The sequence below is a fragment of the Indicator indicator genome, chromosome 6 (genome assembly GCF_027791375.1).
Source record: "Indicator indicator isolate 239-I01 chromosome 6, UM_Iind_1.1, whole genome shotgun sequence".
Taxonomy (NCBI): domain Eukaryota; kingdom Metazoa; phylum Chordata; class Aves; order Piciformes; family Indicatoridae; genus Indicator; species Indicator indicator.
In genome coordinates this window covers 31324567-31349730 of record NC_072015.1, presented here as the reverse complement: position 1 = coordinate 31349730, position 25164 = coordinate 31324567, and the positions used below count along the sequence as shown (strand labels likewise).

The following is a 25164-nucleotide window of genomic DNA, read 5'->3' as shown; positions in this document are numbered from 1 at the left end:
TGCCCTTTAGCTATTGATCAGCACTGAGAAGATCCTCTGTCAATCTGTTCTTTTACAGGTCTCTCAGCCCTTCCTCCTCACAGATGCTCCAGTCCCCTTCATCCTCTGTAGCTTCCTGTCTCTCTTGAACTGAAGAGCCCAGAATTGGACACAATACTCCAAATGTGGACTCACCAGGGCAAAGAAGAGGAGGAGGAGGAGAACCTCCCTCAGTCTGCTGGTCACACTCTTAATGTATCCCAGGAGACCATTTGCCTTCTTGTGCATTGCTGGGTGAACTTGTTGTCCACCAGCACTTCTCCTTGGAGCTGCTTTTGAGCAGGTCAACCCCTCACCTGTACTGGTGCAGGGATCCTTCCTCCCCAGGTGCAGGACCCTACACTTGCTCTTATTGAACTTTATGAGGTTCCCCTCTGCCCAACTCTCCAGCCTGTCCAGGTCTCACTGAATGGCAGCACAGCCTGACAGAGTGTCAGCCACTCCTCCCAGTTTGGTGTAATAAAATTTTTGCCTCAATATTAATATATATTAAAAAAAAAAAGGAAGAAAAAAGGATCTGCTCTTCTTTCCATCTTTGCTCTTCCTTCCATCTTTGCTCCAAGAGCCTGAGCCCTAAGATGAGGAAGCCCCTGCAAATGGGAAACAGCCTCTACCTATGGCCTCTAATCTACTGAGGGCTGTGATGGGCACAAAGCAATAGACACATAGAAAAGGAAGCCTTTCAGCTCACGCTGACCTCTTCAGGCACTAGTGGTTCAATCATAGGAGCTTCCTCCTGCCTCGCTGCGAGCCGAACGGGAGATGTGGAAAGCCTCTTCTCCCACTCGTTAGACACAGTTGTTTCTGTGGAGGTTTCCAAGAAGGTGCGTTTCAGCTCGCTTATATTGGTCTGATGTTTCATCAGATCTTCCTGGGTTTTGTCTAGGTCCTGGACAGTTTCAAAAGAACAGAGCAGTTTGTAACACATCCTCACATCCTAAACCAAGTGCATTTGAGAGCCAAAAGACACACAGCTGGGTTAGTAAAAGAGGGAAGTGACATCTGAGGGAGCCGAGGGAGCACAGCACTGACACAACACTCTGTGAAAATGTGGCATTTTGAGAGGTAAACAGCAGATCAGAGTCTAAAAATAAAAACTGAAAAAAAGGCTCTTAAAGAGCTTATCTGCAACACCAGAATTGACCCTGATATCAAGAGGGCTTCCAAACAAACACAGATAACGCGTGTGGATGCACACACACGTATGCGCACGCAAGGGGCTACAGAGAGGAGGAGTCATCCATTAGCTGAGATTAAAAGAACAAAACCAAACAAATTTCCAATTTTTTTTTTGATTGATTGATTAGCAGGTGGGAGGAATACACAAGTCATGCATCAGAAGGTGCAGGTTCACAGTTTACCACTAGAACTAACACACAGGTACAGACATGCACTGGTATATACCAATACCAACCTCTAACATAAGATTACTATGTTTGACATACACATTTTCACCCTCTATTCGCTTAATCAGACTATTCTGAAAGAAGTGGGAAAAAAAACAAAAAAAAAAGAAAGGGAAAAGGTAAGGGACACAGTATTGGAAGGATACAAAATGCTCTTTCTACACATTTCTTCACAGAGAATCGACATGCTTGAGAGAGGTCAACCCCTCCAACATTTTGAGCCTGAACCTTGCATTCCTGTACCTGTGCCTTCAGGTCCCCATCTTCCTCTTGATCCGACTGCCAGCATGGGAGAGATGGGAAAACAACACCTTACCCACTCATACCACTTCACAGACACTGGGGAGAGGAGGAGCACGCAGGGTAAGAATCACATTTTCTCTAGGTTAAAGGCGTGAGGAGAAGGACCAGCCGTGCTGCTTGGTTTTCCAGGGTTATCCTAGCTCAGGGCGAGCCTCTACCATTCAAATGTGTGATTTGTGAGCCAAGGACTCAGAACAAGCATCTTCTGCTCAAATTTATTATTTCTGAATGAAGGAATATTAAACATTTTCCTTTTATGACTGTCAGTGCCCTCCACCTCCCTGTGTCTCCATTTATTGATTTAGTTGGACTTTCTCACAAAGATCATGTTTGGTTTAGAACCAAATGGAAACAGCAAAGTCCATCACCTCAGAGTTTAAACTTAGAAAATCTCTTGGGCCACCACAAAGCTTGGCATAAACCTACCGTGAGTGAACAACCTGCAATGCCTTTGACAGAACCAAGCCCACTTTCTTTGCTTGAATAAATAATAATAATTTATTTCTTTAAACATGGTTTATTTCAAGCCCCTTTTTTTGGCTTAAAATGTCATTTCCCTCACCTTTCAGACCCTATTTATTTACTTTTATCTTCTATTTAGCCTCAAGATATTCTTTCAGGACCTCTCTGCAATTGAAGGAGTCTCTGGAATGCCAGATGTAATTTTCTGATGGCTACTATCTTTGATACCAGATGGCCACAATTTTCAGACTGACTTTTCTGGTGGCCACAGTCGTGAAAATCCACATGTGCAGGGGGAAAACTGAAGCTCAAAAAAATCTCCCCTCAAATAAAGATGATAATTACTGAGGTGATCCTGTATTCTTGAGTAATAAACTGAACAGTTCAGATGTTTTAGGGTTATGTTTTACTTTCTGTAGGTATCAAGGCTTGAAGCTACAGAGGGCAAGAGGCACCTCAAAGCACACTGTGCTCCTGACTTTGTTTCAACAGACTTTATGTCCTTGCTTTGGATTCTTTTAATGTCTTTGCCACTATTTTGTTGTCAATTTCTCATGTAGTCCTAATTAGTCAAATGACCCTTGGGAAAAATTTGTATGTTACTTCATCACTTAGTTCAAATCTATTCAATTTACAGCCAAGGGTGAATTGCCCTGACGTGTCACATGGAGAGTTTTTCCCTTATGATAGAAAATTATTCCTTGATGATGGAGAAATTTTTCCCTGATGCTAATTTTAAACAGTCTGAAATATTAATGAGATCGTACTGCAAACCTAAAGTCATGGCTGTGCTAAGACTGTCTTCTACCAGATGTCAGACTAAATTCAGCTCATGTTTGCAGCTGCAGCCATATTAATTATGAAGGCATTAGGTGCACTTCACTGGAGGCACATAGGGTTGGGTTTTCCTGCATAGTCTATGTAACATGTTATGGATATGAGGCTCCTCAGGAAAAAAAGAAACAAGAAAGATTCTTTACGCAAAGAAAATATGAACTGTTTGGCATTCCTCCTCTGAAGGCAATACCTGCACCTGTGGTGGCAGTAAGTGGACTTACGAAACTACATTCAAGGAAGGGCTTAGATGTGGATAATGTGAAAATACCTTTATCCAGAACATAGGAAAATGCTTTTTAATCTTGTTTTCCCCCCTGCTCTATCACACAAGCTGTAGATTATAAGAGCAAACAAGCAAACAGAAAAATCCAGGGCATGATCTGGCTACCACAATGAGGGTAGTGAAATACTGGAACAGGTTGCCCAGAGATGTGGTAGAGGCCCCATCCCTGGAGACATTCCAGGTCAAACTCGATGGGGCCCAGAGCAACCTGATCTAGTTGGAGATGCCTCTGTTTACTGCAGGGGGTTTGGACAAGATGACCTTTGAGGGTCCCTTCCCACCTGATGCATTCTATGATTCTATGACCACGACCACAGGAGTGGACCACCCCAATATCTGCACTGCCTTTCACAGAATCATAGAATAGTTTTGGTTGGAAAAGACCTCTTAAGATCATCGAGTCCAACCATCAACCTAAGACCACCATGGCGACACCAAACCACCGTTCCCCTACCAAACGCAGAGAAGTGTTGAGAACTCAAATAAATCCCCCAGGAAAACTCTCCCACTTGCACATGCAGATGCAACATGGAGCTGCCGTAGGAGACATGCGGTCCACAGTGCCCAAGGTGGGGAGGAGATGAGGCCACCAAACGTTCTGCCCTGCCCCAAGCGGGTGCCAGTGGCTGTACAAACCTCAGTGGCAGTGGTCTCACCATCAGCCGCGGTATCCGTCTGCTCACTGTCAGTCTATGAGGGTTAGAGAAGGAACCGGGTCCCGAGAGGAAGGCAGGAATAAAGAATAAACCCAAGCTGGTCAGTACTCGAGGAGCTCACTCAGCTGGCCAGCCCTGTGGACTGCATTAAGCATTTTGCTTTTCCAAACCACGCACAAGTCAAGGAAGCAAAACAAAAAGGCTAAATTAGTAAACAGAACAGACTCAGAGGAAGACTTGAGGCGTACTGTACACTGCTAGATGGTTTTACTGGAACAAATTGATAAGCCAAACAAAATAGTACTGGAAAAAAAGTGTTGTTCAAATGGTAGGTTTGGAAATTATAATTATTTTTTTTTTAATAGAAAGCCAGGTGGCTTTAAAAAAAAGGACTAAAAAAAAAAAAAAGAATATAAAATTATATTTTCTAAACCAACTTTTTCACCCATAACGTTAGGTTACAAGAAAATTAGTCATCAACGTTTTTCTTGTGGCCAAATTTTTGTTGTGATTGAATTTTGCACCCGGAGGGGGAAAAGATAATTTAATAAACCAAACCAAAAAATAAAATAAAATGTTAAGACTACTTTAACAGTCACCTGACTTTCAGCCCCTCATTTGTACAGAAGTTGTTCTTGTCTCCACATATACACCGTGAGGCTGTCTGCATTACCAAGGACTTCCAAGAACCAGATTTCCCCCCCCACAACCATTCCAGCCCATCTACTGCCTCTCTGTGGAGCACCAGTAAGGCTCACATCCCACTTGGTCCCAATAAAGAGCAGCTGATGGTGTTAATGGTAGGAAGAAAAAGCAAAAAAGAAAAGAAAGAAAACAGCCATTAAAAGAATCAAAAGGACTTCTCATTCCATTAAAGAATGTAGATGAAAGCAGAAGGAAAAGAAAATTGACTTCTTCCCCGAAACCAGGCACTAGGTAGGACAAAAATGGACTGGATATGATAAAAACGAAACAAAGCACAGCACTGCACAGCCTGATCTAGCTTTGCTTTGCTGCACACCGTGAGGAACAGTTCAGTGGAGAATGTCAGTTCTTAAGATTTAATAAACAGAGAGTTGAGTGTAGGATCCTATGGGCTGAGCAGAGTTCCAGTGACTCATTTTGATGTTATGGAGAAGCAGGAAGTCAAGAACGTGCTCCCACTGCCCCAGATATTGGCACATCCAAGTTGTTTTCACATCATTGAAAGCTTTGGATTTGATTAGTGATTTTCTGTGGTTCATAGATGATCTCAGGTGAGGGTGGTAAAAATGAGGATGGTGAGACACAGGCCCAGGTTGCCCAGAGAGGTGGCAGAAGTCCCACCTCGGAACCATTCCAGGTCAGTTTGGATGGGGTTTGAGCAAAGTGCTCTAGTTGCAATGTCCATGCTGACAACAGCGGGGCAGAACTAGATGACCTTTAAAGGTCCCTTCCAACCCAAAACCAACCCATGATTCCATGATAAAGCAGCAGAGGGAGGTAATTTAAGGCTAGGACAAGACATCTCATCCTCAGGTCACACCAGCATGAAATGAGGAAAAAGACTGGTGGATGGAGTGTCTGTCTTAGCTTTGAATTTCTTCTGTCACTTTCTGACAACTCTAATGTTTCATAAAAATGCTTTTTTGGTATTTTTCATGGCTTTGTTTTCTCTCATTCCTACCTTGGAATAATTTGTGCTGCTTGTAGGACAGGCAGAAGAATAAGCAGGGACTTTGAGCTGTTTGGTGAGTGCAGGAAGGGAAGTCAGATGTGGTTTTTCAAGCTTTTGTTTCTTTATTAGTGAAGCATCTCACAGCTTTATAGCATTATCAGCAATTTTAAAGGTCTGGTGACATAAAAAAGTCTGAGGGAACTGGGGTTGTTTACCCTGGGGAAAAGGAGGCTCAAGGGAGACTTTCTGGCTCTCTACAACTCTCTGAAAGGAAGTTGGAGCCAGGTGGGGATCGGTCTCTTCTCCCAAGGAACAAAGGACAGGACAAGAGGAAATAGCCTCAAGTTGTGCCAGAGGAGGTTTAGGTTGGACACAAGGAACAACTTCTTCCCCAAAAGAGTTGTCAACGCCTGGAACAGGCTGCCCAGGGCAGTGGTGGAGTCCCCATCCCTGGAGGAATTTCAAAGCTGTGGAGATGTGGTGCTGAGGGACATGGTTTAGTGGTGACCTGGTGGTACTGGGTTAATGGTTGACCTCCATGATCTTGATGGTCTCTTCCAACCAAAATGATTCTGTGATTGTCATTCCCATTTAAAAACAAAACAAAATAAAATGAAACATTCAGAAAACAAAGGAATTACTGAACATAGGCATTTAAAAGGGATTAAAATATTTGTGTCAAGGCACAGAGTCTTGTGGAGAAGATTCAGTTAACAATGTGAAAGTGGAAACATAAGAGCAAAGTCAGTGGAAATATTAGTTGCTAAGGTGCCAGCACAGAAGGTAATGAGCTGTAAGGGGTGACATTGCATCTCTGGCTGCAGGGCCTGCCTCCAGATGCACTGCTCATAGAAGAACAGAGCTCAGGCAGGTGTGAGAGTGCGTCAGGGTGCTGGGAAGACGCTCTTGCATCACTCTGTGCCCTGGTGGGGGGAAAGGGTTCTATTTCTTTTGCCATAACAGCAATGAAATCCTAAGTAAGGCAAAGAATTCCCTTTATTGCATCATACACATCTGGTAATGAGTCAATCAACAGTCATGGGGTTGGAGTCAAGAGTGGAAACACTTGGAAGAAAGACCTGGGCTTATGGCAGGGAATGGTGAATTAAGGTTGAACATCAGGTCTTCACCGGAGTGAGGGGTAAGAGAAGGTCTGGGGCTGTTGGTGGGCTTGTGGTGGGTGAGGAATGGAGCAGGAAGGGGAAAGCAGCTTGTCTCCTGAACTGCTGTGGTTGCACCTCCTCTAACGTGCGAGCAGAACTGCTGTGATTTGTTTTGGCAATGTAATGCAGGCATGCCCAAGTTTAAAACAGAGTCATCACTGGCATGCAATGTTCTGAACGAGAAATACCCCCTGGATTAGGCACAAGTCTGTGTTGTCTGTCAAGAAGCACTGATGGAGTGACCATGCTCATAAAAGAATGACGTGAAAAACCCATTTCAGATTTTTTTTTCCTGCTTCCTAACTTCACCGAAGGCAAGAAAAGCTCATTGCTGTGTTACATAAACACAGCCCCATCACTGCCCGTGGAGCGTTCACGCTCTTATTGCGATTACATTAATCCCTGCGCAGAGCTAATGCAAATAGAGACCTCAGTGTGACCTCAAAATGAGGACATGAAACGAGGCAGCAACGTTCTGGATTCCTATAATCAGAAATTACACATTCTTGTTTACTTGTGAGACATCACATGAGCCAAAAAGCATCCAAAGGCAGTGTTTTTACAAGATAAAATGATTGGCTTCCCATAAAAGAGGGAATGGAATCCTGCACCGTGTCTTGCAAAACCCTTGTGGTGGATGATACCCACGTTTAGATGCACGAGCTGGTTTATTCAAGACAGCCACTGTGATGGCAGTGACCAGTGCCCAAAGGTTGTTTTTTACACATGGCCAACTGGTCTGTGCTTATCTGGTCTAGGGAGATTCTTTACACACAAAGCAAACCCATATATTTGCATTTATGTCCAGTTCTGGAGTCCTCAGCAGAGGAGAGACATGGACCTGTTGGAGTAGGGCCAGAGGAGACCACAACCAATGATCTGAAGGCTGGAACCCTTCTGCTGTGAAGACAGGCTGAGAGAGTTGGGGGTGTTTCAGCCTGGAGAAAAGAAGATTCCAGGGAGGCCTTCCTGTGGCGTTTCAGTACTTGAAGGGGCTGAGATGAAAAGCTGAGGACAGACATTTGAGCAGGGCCTGCTGTGACAGCACAAGGGGTTGATAGGTTTAAAGTAAAGAGGGAGATTCAGACTAGACAGAATTAAGAAATTGTTTAAGCTGAGGGTGGAGAGACCCTGTCACAGGTTGCCCAGAACCTGGAACCATTCCAGGTCAGGCTGGATGGGCCTCTGAGCAACTTGCTCTACTTGCAGATGTTCCTGCTGACTGCCGGGGGCTTGGACTAGATCACCTGTAAAGGTCCCTTCCAACCCAAACCACTCTGATTCTAAGATTCTATGACTCTATGACTCCAAGACGAAGGGGAGTAAGGAAAAATGAAGGGAAAATGACTTTGATATTTTATTCTGCCAACAAAGATTAAGTGGGTACCAGCAAAAACTGTGATGCCAGTTATCCAGTTACTTAAACAGACTCCTTTTCTTCTCCTGGGATCTATCATCATATCCATAGTTTCCAGAACTGCTGTGGACTCTTCTTCTATCACAGTTGGTCTATCTGCTTATGATAACTCCAGTGGCTTGAGGCATAGTTTTTGGCAGTACTAACTCAACCTTGCAAATATCATGATGGCCCAAGTGGCGTGCTCCCAACAGTTGTCCCAGTCTGACCTCTCACTAGATTTCAAAACAGGAAGACAATTTAATCTGCAGCCGTGATGTGGCTGAGACTAAAACTCCAGATCCAGGTTTTGCTGGACCAGAAAGTCTTTCCTGAGCTGTAGCTGACAGTCTCTTGCAAAAAGCTGAGTCCATCTGGATTTGGACAAGCTGAAGTTGATGAGGGTGCCCATTATTATGGATGAGAGAAAATGCCTCAGGTTGTGCCAGGGGAGATTTAGGTTGGACATAAGAAGAAACTTCTTCCCTGAAAAGGTTCTCAAACACTGGAACAGGCTGCCCAGGGAGGTGGTGGAGTCACCATCCCTGGAGGTGTTTGAAAGCTGCAGAGATGCACTGCTGAGGGACATGGATTAGTGGTGATCTGGCAGTGCTGGGTTAGTGGTTGGACTCAATGATCTTGGAAGTCCCTTCCAACCCAAACGAATCTGTGATTCTGTGGTTTAGTGGTGACCTGGCAGTGTTGGGCTAATGGTTGGACTTGATGATCTTAAGAGTCTCTTTCAATCAAAATGATTTATGATTCTGTGGTTAAGCAGTTACCTGGCAGTGTTAGACTAATAGTTGGACTTGATGATCTTAAAAGTCTCTTCAAACTAGAAATATTCTATGATTCTCTATGATCTTGGTGGGTTCACACACAATACTTCAGAGCTGGTCAGTTGCAATTTGTTTAGTGCCTCAGCTGACACAGCTCGAAGCAAGCCACTTCCACACAGTGTTGTGCCTAACCCTGGGCCCCAAGCTTCACTCCCAACATGTGGAAAAAAAAGAAAAAAAGAAAAAAAGAAAGAAAACCAAAAGAAAGCAAAACACCCTCAAAACCCAAGGGAAAAAACAATCCCCAAGCCCCAAACCACCCCTTCTAACATATCAGCACAGACAGAAATGAGGCTCTGAAAGTAGGACCACTATCGCAGCAATCTAAGACTGGTCAGGACCGAAGCACTGAACACGGCAAAGAGTGTGTTCGATGCCGAGGTACACACCTCTTCCTCTGAACTGTCACTCAGGTCATTGGCAAGTGAGGCACTCAAGGAGGCCGCCTTGGGCTCCAGGTAGCAGAGGCACATAGCCAGAGGGAAGGAGAGAGTGAGGGCGTATGGCACTGAGAAAGAGGCAGAGAGCAGGAAGAAAAAAATGAAGAGGAAGCAAGGCACCAGGGATGGGGAGCGGATGGGGAGGTAGTGCTGCACGCTGGCGGGCAGGAGGTTGGTTTCGGAGAGGTTGGGGAGAGACAGGTAGCCATCATCATCCAAGAGGGAAGGAAAGGACTCGGGGAGTTGCAAGGAGAAGGAAAAGAGCGTTCCGCCTCTGCTGGGTTTTTGCTTGTAGGCGAAAGGCAGGTCTGGCTCGGCGGAGCAAACTCGCCCCTTCCTGTCAGGCTCCGGCTCTGGCTCGCCAGCTTTTGGAGGGCTCTGGTTGGGCACCTCGGAACCTACAGCCTTGGTCCGAGCGCTCTCCTTGCATCTCCTGCGGAGCTTTGCTGGAGAAGATATTGGGGGGCCAGGCTGCAAGGATGGTGAGGGGCTGGGGGGGTCAGTGCCAAGCAAAGATGGCTGGTGACAGAGGAAGAGCAGCAAACAAGGCGCGAAAGCAAAAGGACAAAAAGAAAACTGTCATTAGTTAACTTTCTTCTGCGGCGATACAGAATATATTTATTTATATTTATGTAAGATCAGAAACAGTGTTTGAACACCACAGCTTTCCACTGAGTTAAATGGTGCACATTCTCACCACAGCTAGCAGTGGACTGGGGTCACAGCTCACAATAGACACCACCTTTGGCTATAAGAAGTTTGGACTAGATGACCTTTAAAGGTCCCTTCCACCCAATGTATTCCGTGACTGATTCTATGATTCTTCATCCAGCGCTTATCTAAGCCTGACTCCAAAGCCTTCAGAGGTGCTGCCACCGTCCCCTTATGGTAAGACTGGCTTCAGGTCACAAGGAGTTTTCAAACATGAAGTACATGGAGAGCAACAAAGAAACGAGGGAATGTGTTTCTCATACCAACACTGCTTGTGACACCTCTCCTGCATTCAGGAGGAGACCCAAGGTGGGGGGTGCAGATGCTCCTCATCTACACTTTGGACAAGCTCAGTAGAACCTCATGGACTTTGAAACTCTATGTGCTCCAATTCCTGCATTACAGTATTAGAATAGTCTTATACTTAGGTCTTAAACCCAAATTAAACACATTGGAGTCTGGGGAGGCATAAATGCACACGTTACTGACAGAAAAATCTGTCCTAGCTCAATACCTACCCTGCCAGCCAGCTCCTCAGCACAGTGCCCATCACCACCCAGGCTGGGTGTCTCAACCATCCTGTCCTCACCTCTGCGTCCTTTTCACCCTGCCTTCACCCCTACGTCCCCCACCATCCTGCCCTCACCAACACAGCCACCTCTCCGTACAGTCAGAAAGTGACTCTACCCATAGCAATGATGGAAAAAAATACACCCAATGCTTTTGTTGCAAGTTCTACCAAAAAATATTGGCTACCAACAAGGAGAGTTTGCTTTGCCATGACACTTGTAGGGAATTCTACAGGTCTTTAAAGTCACTCAAGGACAAAAAGGGGGGAGGAGGGAGGTGATGAATTCAGCAAGAAAGAGTGAACATTACCTCACATGCTCCCTTCCAAGACTGCTCCTGAGAAGCACAACAACTACTATCACCATCAAACCACCCCAGAATAACAGACCTGCCACGATGCTGATGGATCAGAGGCATGTTGGCCAAAGGCTCCATGACCAAACCCAAAGAGCTTGTGCTGCTCCATCTGCCACACATCTCCCTGAGGAGCTACAAAAGGCCATTTAAAGTCCACTCCCAGCTTCCATGAGCAAAACAACTTCAAAGCCAAACCAGCATTTGCCTGGACAAGCTGGTGCCAAATGTGAGCCAACAAGGAGGATCCAAGTTTTAGACACAGGGTGCATCAACACCAGCTATTAAGTCTAATCTTTACCATGTGTATTAATGGTAGGAACGGGATTAAAGCCCAATATTTTCATGGAAGAGCTCCTCCCCCTCCTATTAATATTTTTCTGCTCTCCTCTAACCAGAACAGTTAAAAAAAACCCAATCCATGAGTTCAGGTAATCTATATTCCCAGATGAAGCCATCAAATGCAAGCCTAACCTCAAACTGCCTACAAATGTCTTTTTTATGAGCTTAATGTCCTAAGATCAAGGCAAAATTTAATGCTGATGGACTCACAGGACTCTATGTGAGTTAAATACACAGAACTTCTCTTTATTTATATTGCAAAGGCAAAGAAGCTAAAGTAAATTTATTCTTTGCTAACACAGACTCTTCACTTACTGAACATCTTTGCAGTGTTAATATTGAGAGTAACTTCTGGTGCGTGAGTACATATGGACAAAGCAAAGGAAAAAATGTCTTAGTGGAGAAGCTGAAAACCTCCCTGTAAAATTTATATATATTCTTAGAAAGAAATTTGAACTCAAATTTGTCCTATTTTTCATTATTCTCTTTGCAGGTCCAGGCAAAATAGAACTGAGATCTCTATAGGCTTCACTTCTCCATCTGTTTTCAGATGGTTTGAACAGAATCCACCTCTTGAGTGGAGGGTAAAAGCCACTCACTTGTGCATGTTTAAGCTCCATCAAAACATTCTCCTAAAAGAGAATCTTTGACTGTTTCTAGCCAGATCTAAGGAACAGATGATTTTGGAAATACAGCTGATCTCCCCGTTGACCTAAATTAACAAACACTTGGAAGAGCATTAATTTCTATTGGGTATTTTCTGCATATTTGGTTTTCATCCATGTTTCTCCATGCAGAACCAGATGCAGTTTCAGGTCCCCAGTTAAATTTGACAGAGGTTGTTGGTTGTTTTTTTCAAGCTACAATTACAGAGCATGTTTTCAAAGGGAAATCTTTTCTCATTTGCAGTTTTCAGGAATTCAATTTATTCCTGATGTTTGGCACCTTAATTACAACTCCTTTGGAGGGCTTGATATTTTATGTAACAAGGCTGGAAGTTCAGGTGCTAACACTGGCAGTTTTATGGATGTAAAGGACAAGGTTTTTCCCCATAAATGAGGAGAGTAAACCTTAGATCAAGGTTTTTTCCTCATAAATGAAGAAAGTAAATATCAGATCAAGGTTTTTCCTCATAAATAAGGAGGGTAAACCTTAGATCAAGGCTTTTTTCCCTCATAAATTAAGTATCAGATAAAAGTTTTCCCCCCATAATTAATGAGGAGGGTAAATCTCAGATCAAGGTTTTTTTGTCCATAAATGCGAAGGGTAAATCCTACTTATTTAGCAAAGGAATTCCATAGTACACTTTTGGAATGACATCCAAGATTCACTATTTCATATTCCATTCTCTTCTCAATGCAAAAGAAACAGAGGACATATTACACTCCATCTTTTGTGATTCTACCTTATTCTCTTCACTGCCAAATTCTGTTATGCAGCATCTTCTCTGCCCCTCTGTTTGATTTACCTTGTCTTGATATCTCAGTAGATACAAAGCAGTCATGGAAGTGGTGATGTTGGAATGGGGCATGGGGAGGGATAAACCAAATTTAACAGCTGAGCAGAGAATCACCAACAAAACCAAGTATTTTTTTCAATGCATAACTTCAAACGAGGAAAGGAAATGATGTGGTAAACCAGAAAATAAAAAACCCAAACAAAAAAGCTTATGGTATATTAATAACCAAAAGTTAACAGAGGAAAAAGCTCATTGAAATACCAGGAAACAGTGTCACGAGACGTGGATGAGACAAAGACAACAGCACAGAGCTACACACAAGAACACAGAATTGTTTTGATGCCTTGTTGAAAAATAAAAGCCATGATAAATATAACTGATGACCAAAGGAGCCAGGCTGTTTTGGGGGGTTTCCTACAGAGCTCTTGAATTCCCTATAAAAACCACTGTGTTGTTAAATGGATTTCAAGGGACAGTCCAAGACAGGAACCAACTTTTAAAACATCAATACAAAAGGACTATAAAAATAACAATTCAAGACATATGCACATGAACATACAACTGTGTATATTCTAGTTTCCTTTCATGGAGCTAGTTATGTCCTACCTCCTAATCAATTCTGCCTGCCTCCCAGTGCTCTCAGGCAGGTCTGTTTAGCCCAACCCCCCCTCAAACCCACTGTCAGGCATGTCAGTTTAGCACAAAACCCCTGAAACCTACTCTCAGGCAGGTCAATTTAACACAAAGCCCCCCAAACTCACTCTCAGGCAGGTCAGTTTAGCACAAACCCCTCCAAACCCGCTCTCAGGCAGGTCAGTTTAGCACAAGCCCCCACAAACCCACCCTCAAGCAGGTCAGTTGAACACCAAATCCCCCCGAACTCTACCTTGGTGTCGTGGCGTATCGCTGAAATCGGAGTGACTTCCTCTGCTCTTTTCTTTTTGCCTTCTTCATCATCTTTCTCTTCTTCTGCCTTTTTCTCTGGGGTCACAGTGGTTATCAAGTTGGTCTGAGAGATGCCCTTTGTTGTGGCGTACTGGCCAGTACCAACCTCTGCAGCAGACACAGAATCCTTCATGTACATTTCATGGTTTTCATTCACTGATGCTAAAAGCAAATATTTAAAGAGGGAAAAAGTCTGAAAGAGCTTTTTGCTGAGAAGCTGCACAAAAATGGGTTAGTAAGGCATTCAAGGCATTGCTGAAAACACAACTATTGTTGTGTTTCAGGAAACCATGAGGGTGCGCATACATTTAAATAAAGGTTTAAGTAAAATGGTTACTGGGAATGAAGCTTTTCTAAGCAGGAACACAGATTACGACTGTGCACACACACATTAGTGTAGCTAATGAGCACATTACACAGCTGTTAAATGTCATCAAGCCATTCAAACTGTAGTAAAACACCAGAAAATAGTAATAATAAAAAAAGAGTTGTCACAATTATCAGGCAGGAAACATAAGGAGAACCAGCTATGACATCAGCCATGGGGGTGGAAGTGGTTTTCCTGGGGATCTGGCAGGGTAGAACTCTAAGGAACATGCTGCCTTACAGAGAATGGCAATATTGATGCACCACAGGCATAACATCTGAGAGTGAGGAAATGGGATCTTTGTGTTAGTGAGCTGTAAAGTCTGACAGTCAAGTGAGCTCATCATCCCAAAACACTCTGGGAAGTGATGGCGTTCAATGCAGTGGATCGAATAGGGATATTTTAAGATTACAGAATGGTTTGGCTTAGAACAGGTTGCCCAGACAGATTACCACAGGACTGATGAGGTTGGAAGAGACCTTTCAGATCAAGTCCAACTGAAAGGAGTTGTGGAATCTCTTTCTCTGGAGCCGTAACAAACCCGTCTGATACTGAGATCCTGGGCAGCCTGCTGTGGGTACCCCTGCTTTAGCAGGGGAGTTGGACTAGATGATCTCCTGTGGTCCTTTCCAACCCCCACCATGCTGGGATTCTGGGATTTTGTGGCCTTTAAAGGTCATCTAGTCTAATCCCCCTACAATCAGCAGAGACATCTGCAACTAAAGCCCCAAACAACCTGACCTGGAATGTTTCCAGGCATGGGGCACCTACTATCTCTCTCAGGGCAATATGTGCCAGTGTTTCACCACTCTCAGTGTTGAAAAGTTCTTTAATGAACTAATTTAATTAATCTCAGTTTCTAAATCAATAGAACTGCTCAAATTTATGAATTTAGTTGCATTTGTTACCAGTGACAGGACCAGGATCTTATTGGAAACATGATGCAGGACGTTACAGCCACGTTCACTTTATAGCAACCACAACAGTGAGGAAACCATAAGCACTCATTAAAAAAAAGCCTCTTTTCCCCATTTGCACTTCAGCAAATTAACAACATAAAGCCCTCATGGAGTCTCACAAAGTGTTTTGGATGTCTTGTCTCTTGGGAATGAGCTTAGGAGGCAGGAGAAAGCAAAGGGAGCAGAAGGAGACATCTTGTTTGGATGTCACAAACAAAATAACGCAGCAGGATCGTTTCTGCTCTGAGCCACATGCACAGCGAGCAGGTCACCAGTTGCTTGGTAACGAGCAAGAAGCATTGTAAGAATTAGAAGATTCAAAAAAAATTAATGACAAGCAGCATCTTAAGGGTGGAGAGAAGAAGCCTTGTCATCCTTACTTCCATATTAATGTTTCTTCTCCTTCCCATCATCAACTGTAGTTCATTTGTGATATTCTGCGGAATTCACCTTTCCTTGTTAAACTGAGTTTAGTCTCAGCCTTTTTTTCTATACAGATAAACTACAACCTCTTTACTCAACATCTGACAAAAGCAACAGCTGATACAGCTGAGACTCTGAATCACACCCTCGTTTAAACTGAGGGAGCAGCAGAACCATTGCTCTGTGAATCATGGAGAAGAACCCATATACATTAGTCCGTCTCACACCTTCAAAAGTAGCATCTGGAAAAGCCTGGTAGAGCTCATGTGACTAGAATCAGGAATCACGGAGTGTTTTGGGTTGGAAGGGACCTTTAAAGGTCATCTAGTCCAACACCCCTGCAGTCAGCAGGGACATCTTCTACTAGAGCAGGTTGCTCAGAGCTCCAAACATCCTGATCTGGAACGTTTGCAGGGATGGGGCGTCTACCATCTCTCTAGGCAACCTGGGGCAGGGTCTCACCATCCTCAGTGTAACAAATTTCTGTCTTGTATCTAGTCTGAATGTAGGATGTGAGGTAATTGGAAGCAAGGGAAATAGAATCATCAAATCATTGTGGTTGGAAGAGACCTTTAAGCTCATTAAGTCAAACCATTAACCCAGCACTGCCAGGTGACGGCTAAAACTGTGTCCCTCAGCACCACATCTCTGCGGCTTTGAAATTCCTCTGGGGATGGGGACCCCACAACTGCCCTGGGCAGCCTGTTCCAGGCCTTGACAACTCTTTTGGGGAAGAAATAATTAACTTATGAATTGTAACATAGAATAGAAAGTCCTACATAACAAAGGAGGCCAAATTAAATCAAACTCCAAACAGTTACTCATGGAAGCCCAGAAAAAATGCTGATGCCTGACTTGGTCCTTGCCCAAAGCAGGGAATTGAAGTTGTGATGGCAGTCGAAAGGGCTCCATGAAGACTGGTCTCTCAAGAACCTCTTCCAGGCAAACCCTTAGTAAGGATCACAGCAGTAACATTTAGCACAACACTCCTGTGCATCCTCCCAAAACGTGCAGGTACTCACAGCCTCCACTCAGCCGAAGCTCAAAGAGATGAGATGACAAGAACTTTATACCCCGTCTAAAGCAGTGACCACCACCACGCTGAGAACTTTTGACAAAGCCAACTGAGAGGACCTTACCCCCATCTAAGCTGCGAGACATAGTGTAACGTTTACTAGAGGACCGCTCGAAGTAGGGTGCGGGACGGTCTATGAGGGCGCTGGCTCTTCTCGTCTGCGCTTGTGTCCGGCCACTGTAGCGGAACTTGGAGCCCAGCGTCAGGAACTTCTTTGGAGGTGCTTCTGGTAGCAAGAGTCTAAAACACATCAAGTAGTGCAGCAGTTACTCGCCCTCCTCCAAAAACCAGTGCACCCCTTCTGAAGAGGAGAGAAGATGACTGTTGGGTTATCTGTGGTAGTTTAGAGGCTAGGTGCCTTTAAGACACCACAAAGTTGCAGATCTCCAGAAGGTCCAGAGTGTCCAGGAGTGGACTGGAAGATGTATTTCATTCCCTTAAGTCCTGCCTCCCTATAAAATTGGCTGCAGAATCAGTTTTCTTTCCTTTTCCCTCCCTCTCTCCTCCCGGGAAGGACACACAGGCTGTTACCTCTTGTGGGGGAGGCCTGCTGTCGGCTTTGGCAATGCAGCCAATTAGGCCTGGAGTAGCCTAATGGGGGCCTGGAGCTGTCAAGCTGAATTTTTGCTGTATCACAATGGTGTGGTATGGAGGGTAGAGAGGCTTGGTAGAGAAGGGGCATGAAAGCTTGGGTTTATTCACCTGGTTGTTCACCTGGGAGGTTAGTGTGAAGCGTTGGCTTAATGAGCTTCTGTGTTAAACCCAGACTATGGATTTTTGTGTATTTTATATACTTTGCATTGTTGTATGTAGTTGTGAATAGCATTTCCATTTAAACTTTCCAACCCTATCCAATCCTTTGTTTGAGCATTTTTCTTTTGCCCCTTTTGGAAGAGGCAAAAGAGCAATCTTGTCTCACTCTCAACCATGACAGTATCACTCTTCATCATGGGTCTGTGCCTCACAGGTCTGAGGCTAAAAGGGAGTCAAAGGATGCTGAATTCTTCCTCAAAGGCAAGAATCGTAGAATCATTAAGGTTGGAAAAGACCTTCAAGATCATCAAGTCCAACCATCAAACCAACACCATCATGGCCATTAAACCATCTCCTGAAGTGCTGTGTCTAAATGTTTTATGAGCACCAACAGAGATGGTGACTTCACCACCTTGCTGCGTAGTCTGTTCCAATGCCTGACCACTCTTTCAGCCAGGAAATTGTTCCAAATATCCAATCTAAATCTCTCCTAATTCAACTTGAAGCTACTTCTTCTTGTCTCACTGCTTTTTACTTGGGAGAGACTGACCTCCACCTGGCTCCAACCTCCTGTCAGGGCGTTGTAGAGAATCAGAAGATATCCTGTCAGCCTCCTCTTCTCCAAACTGAACAACCCCAGTTCCCTCAGCCACTCCTCACAAGACCTGTCCTCCAGACCCTTCATCAGCTTCAGTCCCCTTTTCTGGGCCCAGTCCAGCACCTCAATGTCCTTCTTTCAGTAACGGACCCAAAACTAAACTCAGTATTAGAGATGTGGCCTCACAGTTTTCTTTTTAAGCTCTTACCCACAACCCTCAGTAACTTCCCATATCAGTTGCTCTGTCTAGACATTCAGAAGTGCAGCAGAATCCTTCATCTCCAATTATAGCAGCTGATAATACCATGGCATAAAGCCAAATGATGAATTTGGACCATATGGTGATTTGAAACACTCAGGAGCTATCTGAAACAATACGAAAAACTGGGGTGAAACACTTCCATCTTGAAGAAGCAACACCCTTCTCTTTGTCTGTTTGGAGACACCTCATGATCAAAAGAACAGTATGATCTGGAGGGGTTTTGTCTCTGCTGACACAATTGGTCTCTTTTGTTGCTGTTGTTTTAGGCTACACCTTTAGGAAGAAGGGATTCACATACCTGAAAAACGTGTGGTGCTCAACACACACCTTCCACAAGCGCTTTGCAGCACGGTGATTTGGCAGCTTAAACCCAATGGTGCTTTCAAACTGCTCAAACTAGGGAAAAAAGAAGAAAAAACCCCAGGACTTGTTTGAGGCTGTGCATCCATTTTTAGACAGTGTACAGAGATTCATCTTCATCTCTTCCATCAGTACCATCTCACTACAAGGGTGAACATAAATGCTTGTGTACATAACCACACTTATATGTTGTCTACGAAGCTGGGAGTGATAAGGGCAACCTCTGAGCATTGGATTTGGGTAGAAACTCAAAAAGGAAGAGGTTTTTGATGGTGACAGTGATGTTTTATGCCCTGTAGTAACAAAGAGATCAGAGAAGATTTGGGAGACCTCTGAGAAAACCATAATTTAAGTGCTTTAACCCAGTTTAAACAATGGCGGGAGGCCTGATAATAGTGTGGAGGAAAGCAATGGTCCCCAGGGACTGAACTGGTCTCACACCGCTTTAGATCAAGGAGATTTGCAGTGGAGAACTGCACAGTTAGTAAATCACAGTGGGTTTAGCTAATTTATCTTCTGAGGAGGATGAGGAACAGGCCAGTAATGAAAAAGGGTCGACTGGGGATATAAAGAGGCCTTTCTAGGTAGATTTCTATGCTCCAGATAAAAAGTTGTGCCAGATAAAACCTCTGCAACATGCTGAAGTCTACATGTAGATGGCTGAGTAGGTGAAATAGTGTGGTGTGATCAGGGAAAGGTGGAAGGAATGGTGGTGGTAAAGAGGCATAGATTCTTCCAGGGAGAGGACAGAGAGAAACAAAGCAGGAAATAGCAAAACAACGAAGCAACACATGGAATGGTCCTGCTCTAGGCGACTGTGTTTTAGCAGGTGGGTTGAACTAGATGACCTCCAGAGGCTCCTTCAACCTCCATTATTGTGTGATTCTGTGGTGAATTCTGTTGTCATCAATTGTGATTTGGAAAGAGATTGCAGTGATTGTTTTGCATAAAAAAGCTACGACCTGGTCAGAGGATGTTACACACCCAGACCAGCAGAGGTCACGAGGGCTTCAGTAGAGGCCAGCCTGAGCACAGGCACTGGGAATATCTGTCCCTACTTACTGGTATCTTTTAAAGTCAAACTCAGGTCTGGGAAGTTGGCTCCCAAAATGGTGTTTGCTGAGAAGCAGGTCTGTAGATTTTGAATTAGGACTCAAAACCCCAGGTCTTGGTGGAGGTGGGGGGAGGGAGGGGTTTGACCAGCAGATCTCCCAGGTCACTTATGAAGCCATAGAATCATTGAATCACTTTGGTCAGAAAAGACCTTTGAGATCATCAAGTCCAACCATTAACTCAGAACCACCAGGTCACCACTAAACCATGTCCCTCAGCAACACATCTACAGAGCTTTGAAACCCCTCCAGGGATGGGGACTCCACCACTACCCTGGGCAGCCCATGCTAGGTACTGGAGACCTCAACTTAGGGCTCCCAACAGCCGTAGTGCATTAACGGAGAAACGCCAGAAAATCCTCATCCAGGTGATTCCTGTACTGAACTACAGCTCTGCACTCCATAATGGACATGAGTGTTCCATCTATCATGGAGCAATAATTGGACCAGCACATCCTTTGCCTGGGATGGTCCTCCTGGGATTTTCCTTAAGATTTGTCACCTCATTTCTGGGTTAGCTCAAACTCAGCTCTTGAGGTTGAGGATCTGTTGTTCTCGTTGCTGAGCCACGAGAGGGCACTCACTGATCAAGACTTCCCATTGCCTTCTCCTGAACCAGACCGTGAGCTCCTGTGGGCCTGAAGTGCTAATGCCTGTGGCAACCAAAAATGCTGGATGGTGGATGATTGACTTAATTTTAGCAGTCTCTGCTCTGATTTCAGTTGTACTGGTCTGTACTCGTCTACTGGTTTGTACTGGTCTACATCTTCTAGTGAGGAAGAGACCCTAATTTAATGCACAGCATGATGGTGGGTCATGAGCATGAAATGATGAACAATGTTACTTAAACCCACAAAGCAGCTGTAATATGCAGGAGGATTTTACATGTAAATGGTCACATTTGGTTCTTTATGACAGCTCCTGGATGTAAACAGAGAAACACCAGAGAAGATCTGATCTGTATTTTAAGTATTTACCCAAGAAAATCAGCATAGATTAAAAAACCCCAAAAAATAAATGGAGAGGAGTATTGGTAAGAGGTGACAAATCAACACATCAGTGATCACACAGGGTTTTGAAAGGTTCTTTCATTGAAGAGCATCAGGATGCCCTTACCTCCCCTGGTCGGATTTTGATGTAGAAGTTGTTCCTCTTGTAGGAAATTTTCAGCACCTTTGGCCAGGCAAATCTATTTATCCTGAGCCTGTCTCGATATATTAAGAGTCCACTTGCACAAACTCCCAGCATGATCTCCACTCCTTCAGAATCCTGGAAAAACAAGAAGTAGATTTTGTTGGGAAGTTCTCTCCTTCCATCCTAAAGATCCTTGTTTCTACCCGGGCTATGTCTTTTTAATGCATCAGTCGTAGTGACCTGATTTCTGAGAGCTACTTGCATTCATGCAAGTAATAGTAGGGTTGGGCAGGGTGAGAGGTCTTTGAGTGTTGTGAGTGTTTCCTTCCATTTTAGAAAGATTCCAGAAGGAGGGAAGAATTTTTAGACCTTACTAATAGAATGATATTAAGCACATAGCCAAAAGTTTATAAGCATCATAAAAACCTGAGTGTTATTAGCATAAATAGCAGATAGAAAGCAGGACAGCATACAAATTTACTTCTGGCGTTACTCAGCTCACAGAAACACAGAATCCCAGCATGGTGGGGGCTGGAAGGGGACCTCTGGACATCACCAAGTCCAACCCCCTGCTGCTAAAGCAGGATCACCTATAGCACGTTGCCCAGGATCACAATGTCCAGGTGGGTTTGGAATCTCTTCATAGAAGGAGATGCCACAGCCTCTCCAGGAAACCTTCTCCAGGGCTCTCACCACTGTAACAAAAACTTTTTCCTTCTCTCTAATCTGAATCTCTCTCTTTTAGTTTAAACCAAGTATCTCTTGCCCTGTCACAGCAGGGCATATTGAAAAGATTGTCCCAACCTTCCTTTAAGTCCTGAAAGGCTACAAGAAGTCCTGCAGCCTTCTCCAGGCTGAACAACCCCAACTCCCTCAGCCTATCCTCACAGCAGAGGGGTTCCACACTCTCATCATTCTTGTGGCCTGTTCAGGTCCTGCTTCTGCTATGATGGTCTCACCCCTTAAAGTATGAGTTTTTCTACCTAAAACTCTTGTGTGACGTCACTGTCAGGTACTGCAGAACATAAAAAGTAATTTTTTTTTTTAGTGTACCTCACTGTACAGTTTCTTAATGAAAAATCTGACAGAAATTTGCTCACTGTAACATCAGAGGAACAAGATATGGTCTTTGCAGCTGTGTGTATGAATGTGGGGGGGCTTCAGCAGAGTAGTGACAGCCCAGGGGACACATCTCTCTACCTGAACACATCTTTTATTGTAGCCCTGTGCTGGATAATTGAAAACCACTTTAAACAGCAGCTGGTGACTCCAGCATCTGTTGAATACCTGTCACAGCCTTTAATGAACTAACATTTACATAGAGACATCTGACTTCAGAGAGCCATCCACTGAGATACTTGTCCCCTAGTCTGATACCATCAGACCTTGCTGGCAGAGCTAATTAAAACCAAACATTCCTCTTTTCAGGCAGAACCTGCTTTTCTCACCTTTAGTCCAGTTTCCAATATCCCTGCTGGGTTTCTTAACCCACAGACAGACCCAGTTTGTTCATGGCTTCAATGGAGAACATCACTTTAGAGAGAGATAGAATCATCTACCAAATTCTCTTGCTCTGGGTCTTTCTAGATGAAAACCAGCAAACTGGAGACTAGTATTTTTTAGAGATAAAACAAAATGGCTATCTCAGGAGATCCTGCTTAACTTACACAGCCTTTCTCCATTGTTCTGAACAAAACACTCAGACCATAATGCTGTGTTAAATCGTCACTAACGAGGTCTGCAATGTGTTTAGAACAGGACAGGCTGGAGAGCTGGGCAGAGAGAACCCCATGACGTTCAACAAGGGCAAGTGTAGAGTCCTACACCTGAGGAGGAATAACCCCCTGCACCAGTACAGGTGGGAAGCAGCTCCATGGAAAAGGATCTGGGAGCACTGTTGAAAAACAAGTTCACCATGAGCCTGCAGTGTGCTTCTGTGGCCATAAAGGCCAATGGTATATTAGTGTACGTGAAGAAGTGTGCAGGCAGCAGGTTGAAGGAGGTTCTCCTCCCCCTCTGCTTTGCCCTAGTGAGGTCATATTTGGAGTTCTGGGTCCAGTTCTGGGCCTCCCAGTTCAAAAGAGACAGGAAGCTACTGGAGAGAGGCCAGTGGAGGCTGCAGAGATGCTGAGGGACCTGGAGGATCTCTGTGAGGAGGAAAGGCTGAGAGACCTAGGGCTTGTTAATTTGGAGAAGAAGAGCCTGAGAGGGGATCTTCTCAATGCTCAGCGAGAGGAGAAGGGTGGGGGGCAAGAAGATGTGGCCAGACTCCAGTGTTGCCCAGTGAGAAGACAAGGGGCAATGGGCACAAACAGGAACCTAGGAGGTTTCATCTGACCGTGAGGAAAAAATTACTTGCTTTGAGGGTGCTGGATCCACAGAGCAGGCTGGTAAGAGGGGTTGTGGAGTCCCCTTCTCTAGAGAGATTCCAAGCCCACCTGGACATTGTGATCCTGGGCAAACTGATGTGGGTGACCCTGCTTTAGCAGGGGGATTATGTGAACTCACTTTGTTGCTCTTTTTCAGATTTTTTTGTGTTAGCCAAAAGATATAAAAAAAAAGCTATAGCATGACTTTTTCCAATCTCTTTCTGCTCCAAATGTGCCTCAGGATGTGCTGCCTATCTTCAGGACATGAGGAAGGCAGTGCTGTGTCTCCTGGTCAAGCTCTGCTCATTGAGCCATGGACAGATTTTTCATTTTCAGTGAAGAAGATTAAGAAAACTAAAAAGATTGCCTTGAGTTCTGTATCACACATGCACAGCTCCTCCCAAACACCCCAGGAACCTGGTTGTAGGCACTTTTAAGATCCGAGGTTCTTGAAAGGATCTGCAGCACAAAACCAGGCTCACAATAATTTGACCTTTACAGAACACATCTCTCTCTCCCCAGCTTGGGATTCTTTATTCAGCACTCACTACCAAGGATGCTCACGAACCTCAAAGATGATAAAATCCATGTGAAAGAGAACTGAAGAAATCAGTTGCAAGAGTGAACAAAAAGAAGGTAATTAGTTATTTGAGAAAAAAACCACAACCAGCACAAGCCTGGAGGTGGCTCTCCCAAGCCAGCAGGAGATGACCACTGATTATGCTAATGAGGGCAACAAGAATGACCATGTTTTATTCATAACTTAATCAGATGATGATTAGAGAAACTACTTCATCATGGGAGAATGTTTCCAGCAGAACTATTGCCTGTCCAGCCATCTGCAATGACCACACTCCAGAAGAAAGACCAGCAGTAGTCTCCTCATCACTATCAACCTGACTAAAGTTTCTACTACAGCTCAATAATTGCTTGAAAAGTTCTCAGCAGTATTAGAACTGATCTTCTTATCCAGTTGAGATACCATGGTTGGTCTTGCTGTACTGGGAAATGTAGATGAATGAGGTAAGAGTTGATCATTCTCTGGACATCTTCATTACTCCACTGATTCAATGTCTTTCCCAAGGGATCTGGTTGCTTCATCAATGTGAAAGATTGATGTGGAACATCTTTGAATCTATAGGCTAAGCTATGTTACAAGGTATATTTATGCTTAACCCAAGAATCACCTCGTGCTGACATCATCTGTTCCACAAAATGTCCCTCTCAAAATAAGCACAAAGAATAAACTGGGGGTTCCATGGAGATACAAGCACCATGCAACAGGAGAGAGATGACCAGTGAAGGAACCAGAGTGTACCTACCTTGGCGTGATGGAGATCTACTCCATACATTGAGAGCTTTTTGGCGTTCTCCAGGAAATGCATCTCAGCCTCTGCAGGTGTCATTCCCCTGAGGAAAAGCAACCAAATTCTAGCATCAGTGTTAAGGAAACAGAATCCAGAATAAAATCCAGCTGCTGGAAAATGTTTTCAGCCTGTCAGAACTACAGTCATACCCCTTAGGTAGGTGGGTACTTGTCAGGGCCAAAACTCTGGTGCAGACCCTGTTCCACCAGGTCAAGGGAGGTTCTCCATGCCCTCTACTCTGCCCTAGTGAGGCCACATCTCAGAATCACAGAATGCTGGGTTGGAAGGGACCCCAAGGATCATCTGGTCCAACCTTTCTAGGCAATAGCAAAGTTTAAACAAGATGGCCCACCACCCTGTCAAACTGAGTCTTAAAACTGTCCAATGTAGGGGAAGCCACTTCCCTTGGAGATAATTCCAATGTCTGAATGTTCTCATTGTGAAAAATTTTCTTCTGGAGTCCCATCGGAATCTCCCCGGGAGGAACTTGTACTGATTGCCCCTTGTCTTTTCCATGTGCCTC

General features: G+C 44.4%; 1 protein-coding gene across 15 annotated transcripts in view; it reads right to left on the bottom strand.

The window, feature by feature from the left end:
- Positions 1-25164, bottom strand: part of EPB41L3 (erythrocyte membrane protein band 4.1 like 3) — a 70518-nt gene that overhangs the window by 12409 nt on the left and 32945 nt on the right. For 5 of the 15 annotated variants that reach the window (XM_054381582.1, XM_054381580.1, XM_054381584.1 and 2 more), the window contains 8 exons: positions 24597-24684; positions 20888-21040; positions 18598-18695; positions 16751-16926; positions 13804-14024; positions 3967-4020; positions 1689-1724; positions 737-928 (listed from right to left, as the gene is read on the bottom strand). In XM_054381582.1, coding sequence (XP_054237557.1) covers positions 737-928; positions 1689-1724; positions 3967-4020; positions 13804-14024; positions 16751-16926; positions 18598-18695; positions 20888-21040; positions 24597-24684 — 1018 coding nt within the window. Of the gene's footprint in view, positions 1-736; positions 929-1688; positions 1725-3966; positions 4021-9430; positions 10001-13803; positions 14025-16750; positions 16927-18597; positions 18696-20887; positions 21041-24596; positions 24685-25164 lie in introns of all 15 variants that reach the window. The other 10 variants (XM_054381589.1, XM_054381581.1, XM_054381588.1 and 7 more) reach the window with 5 other exon arrangements.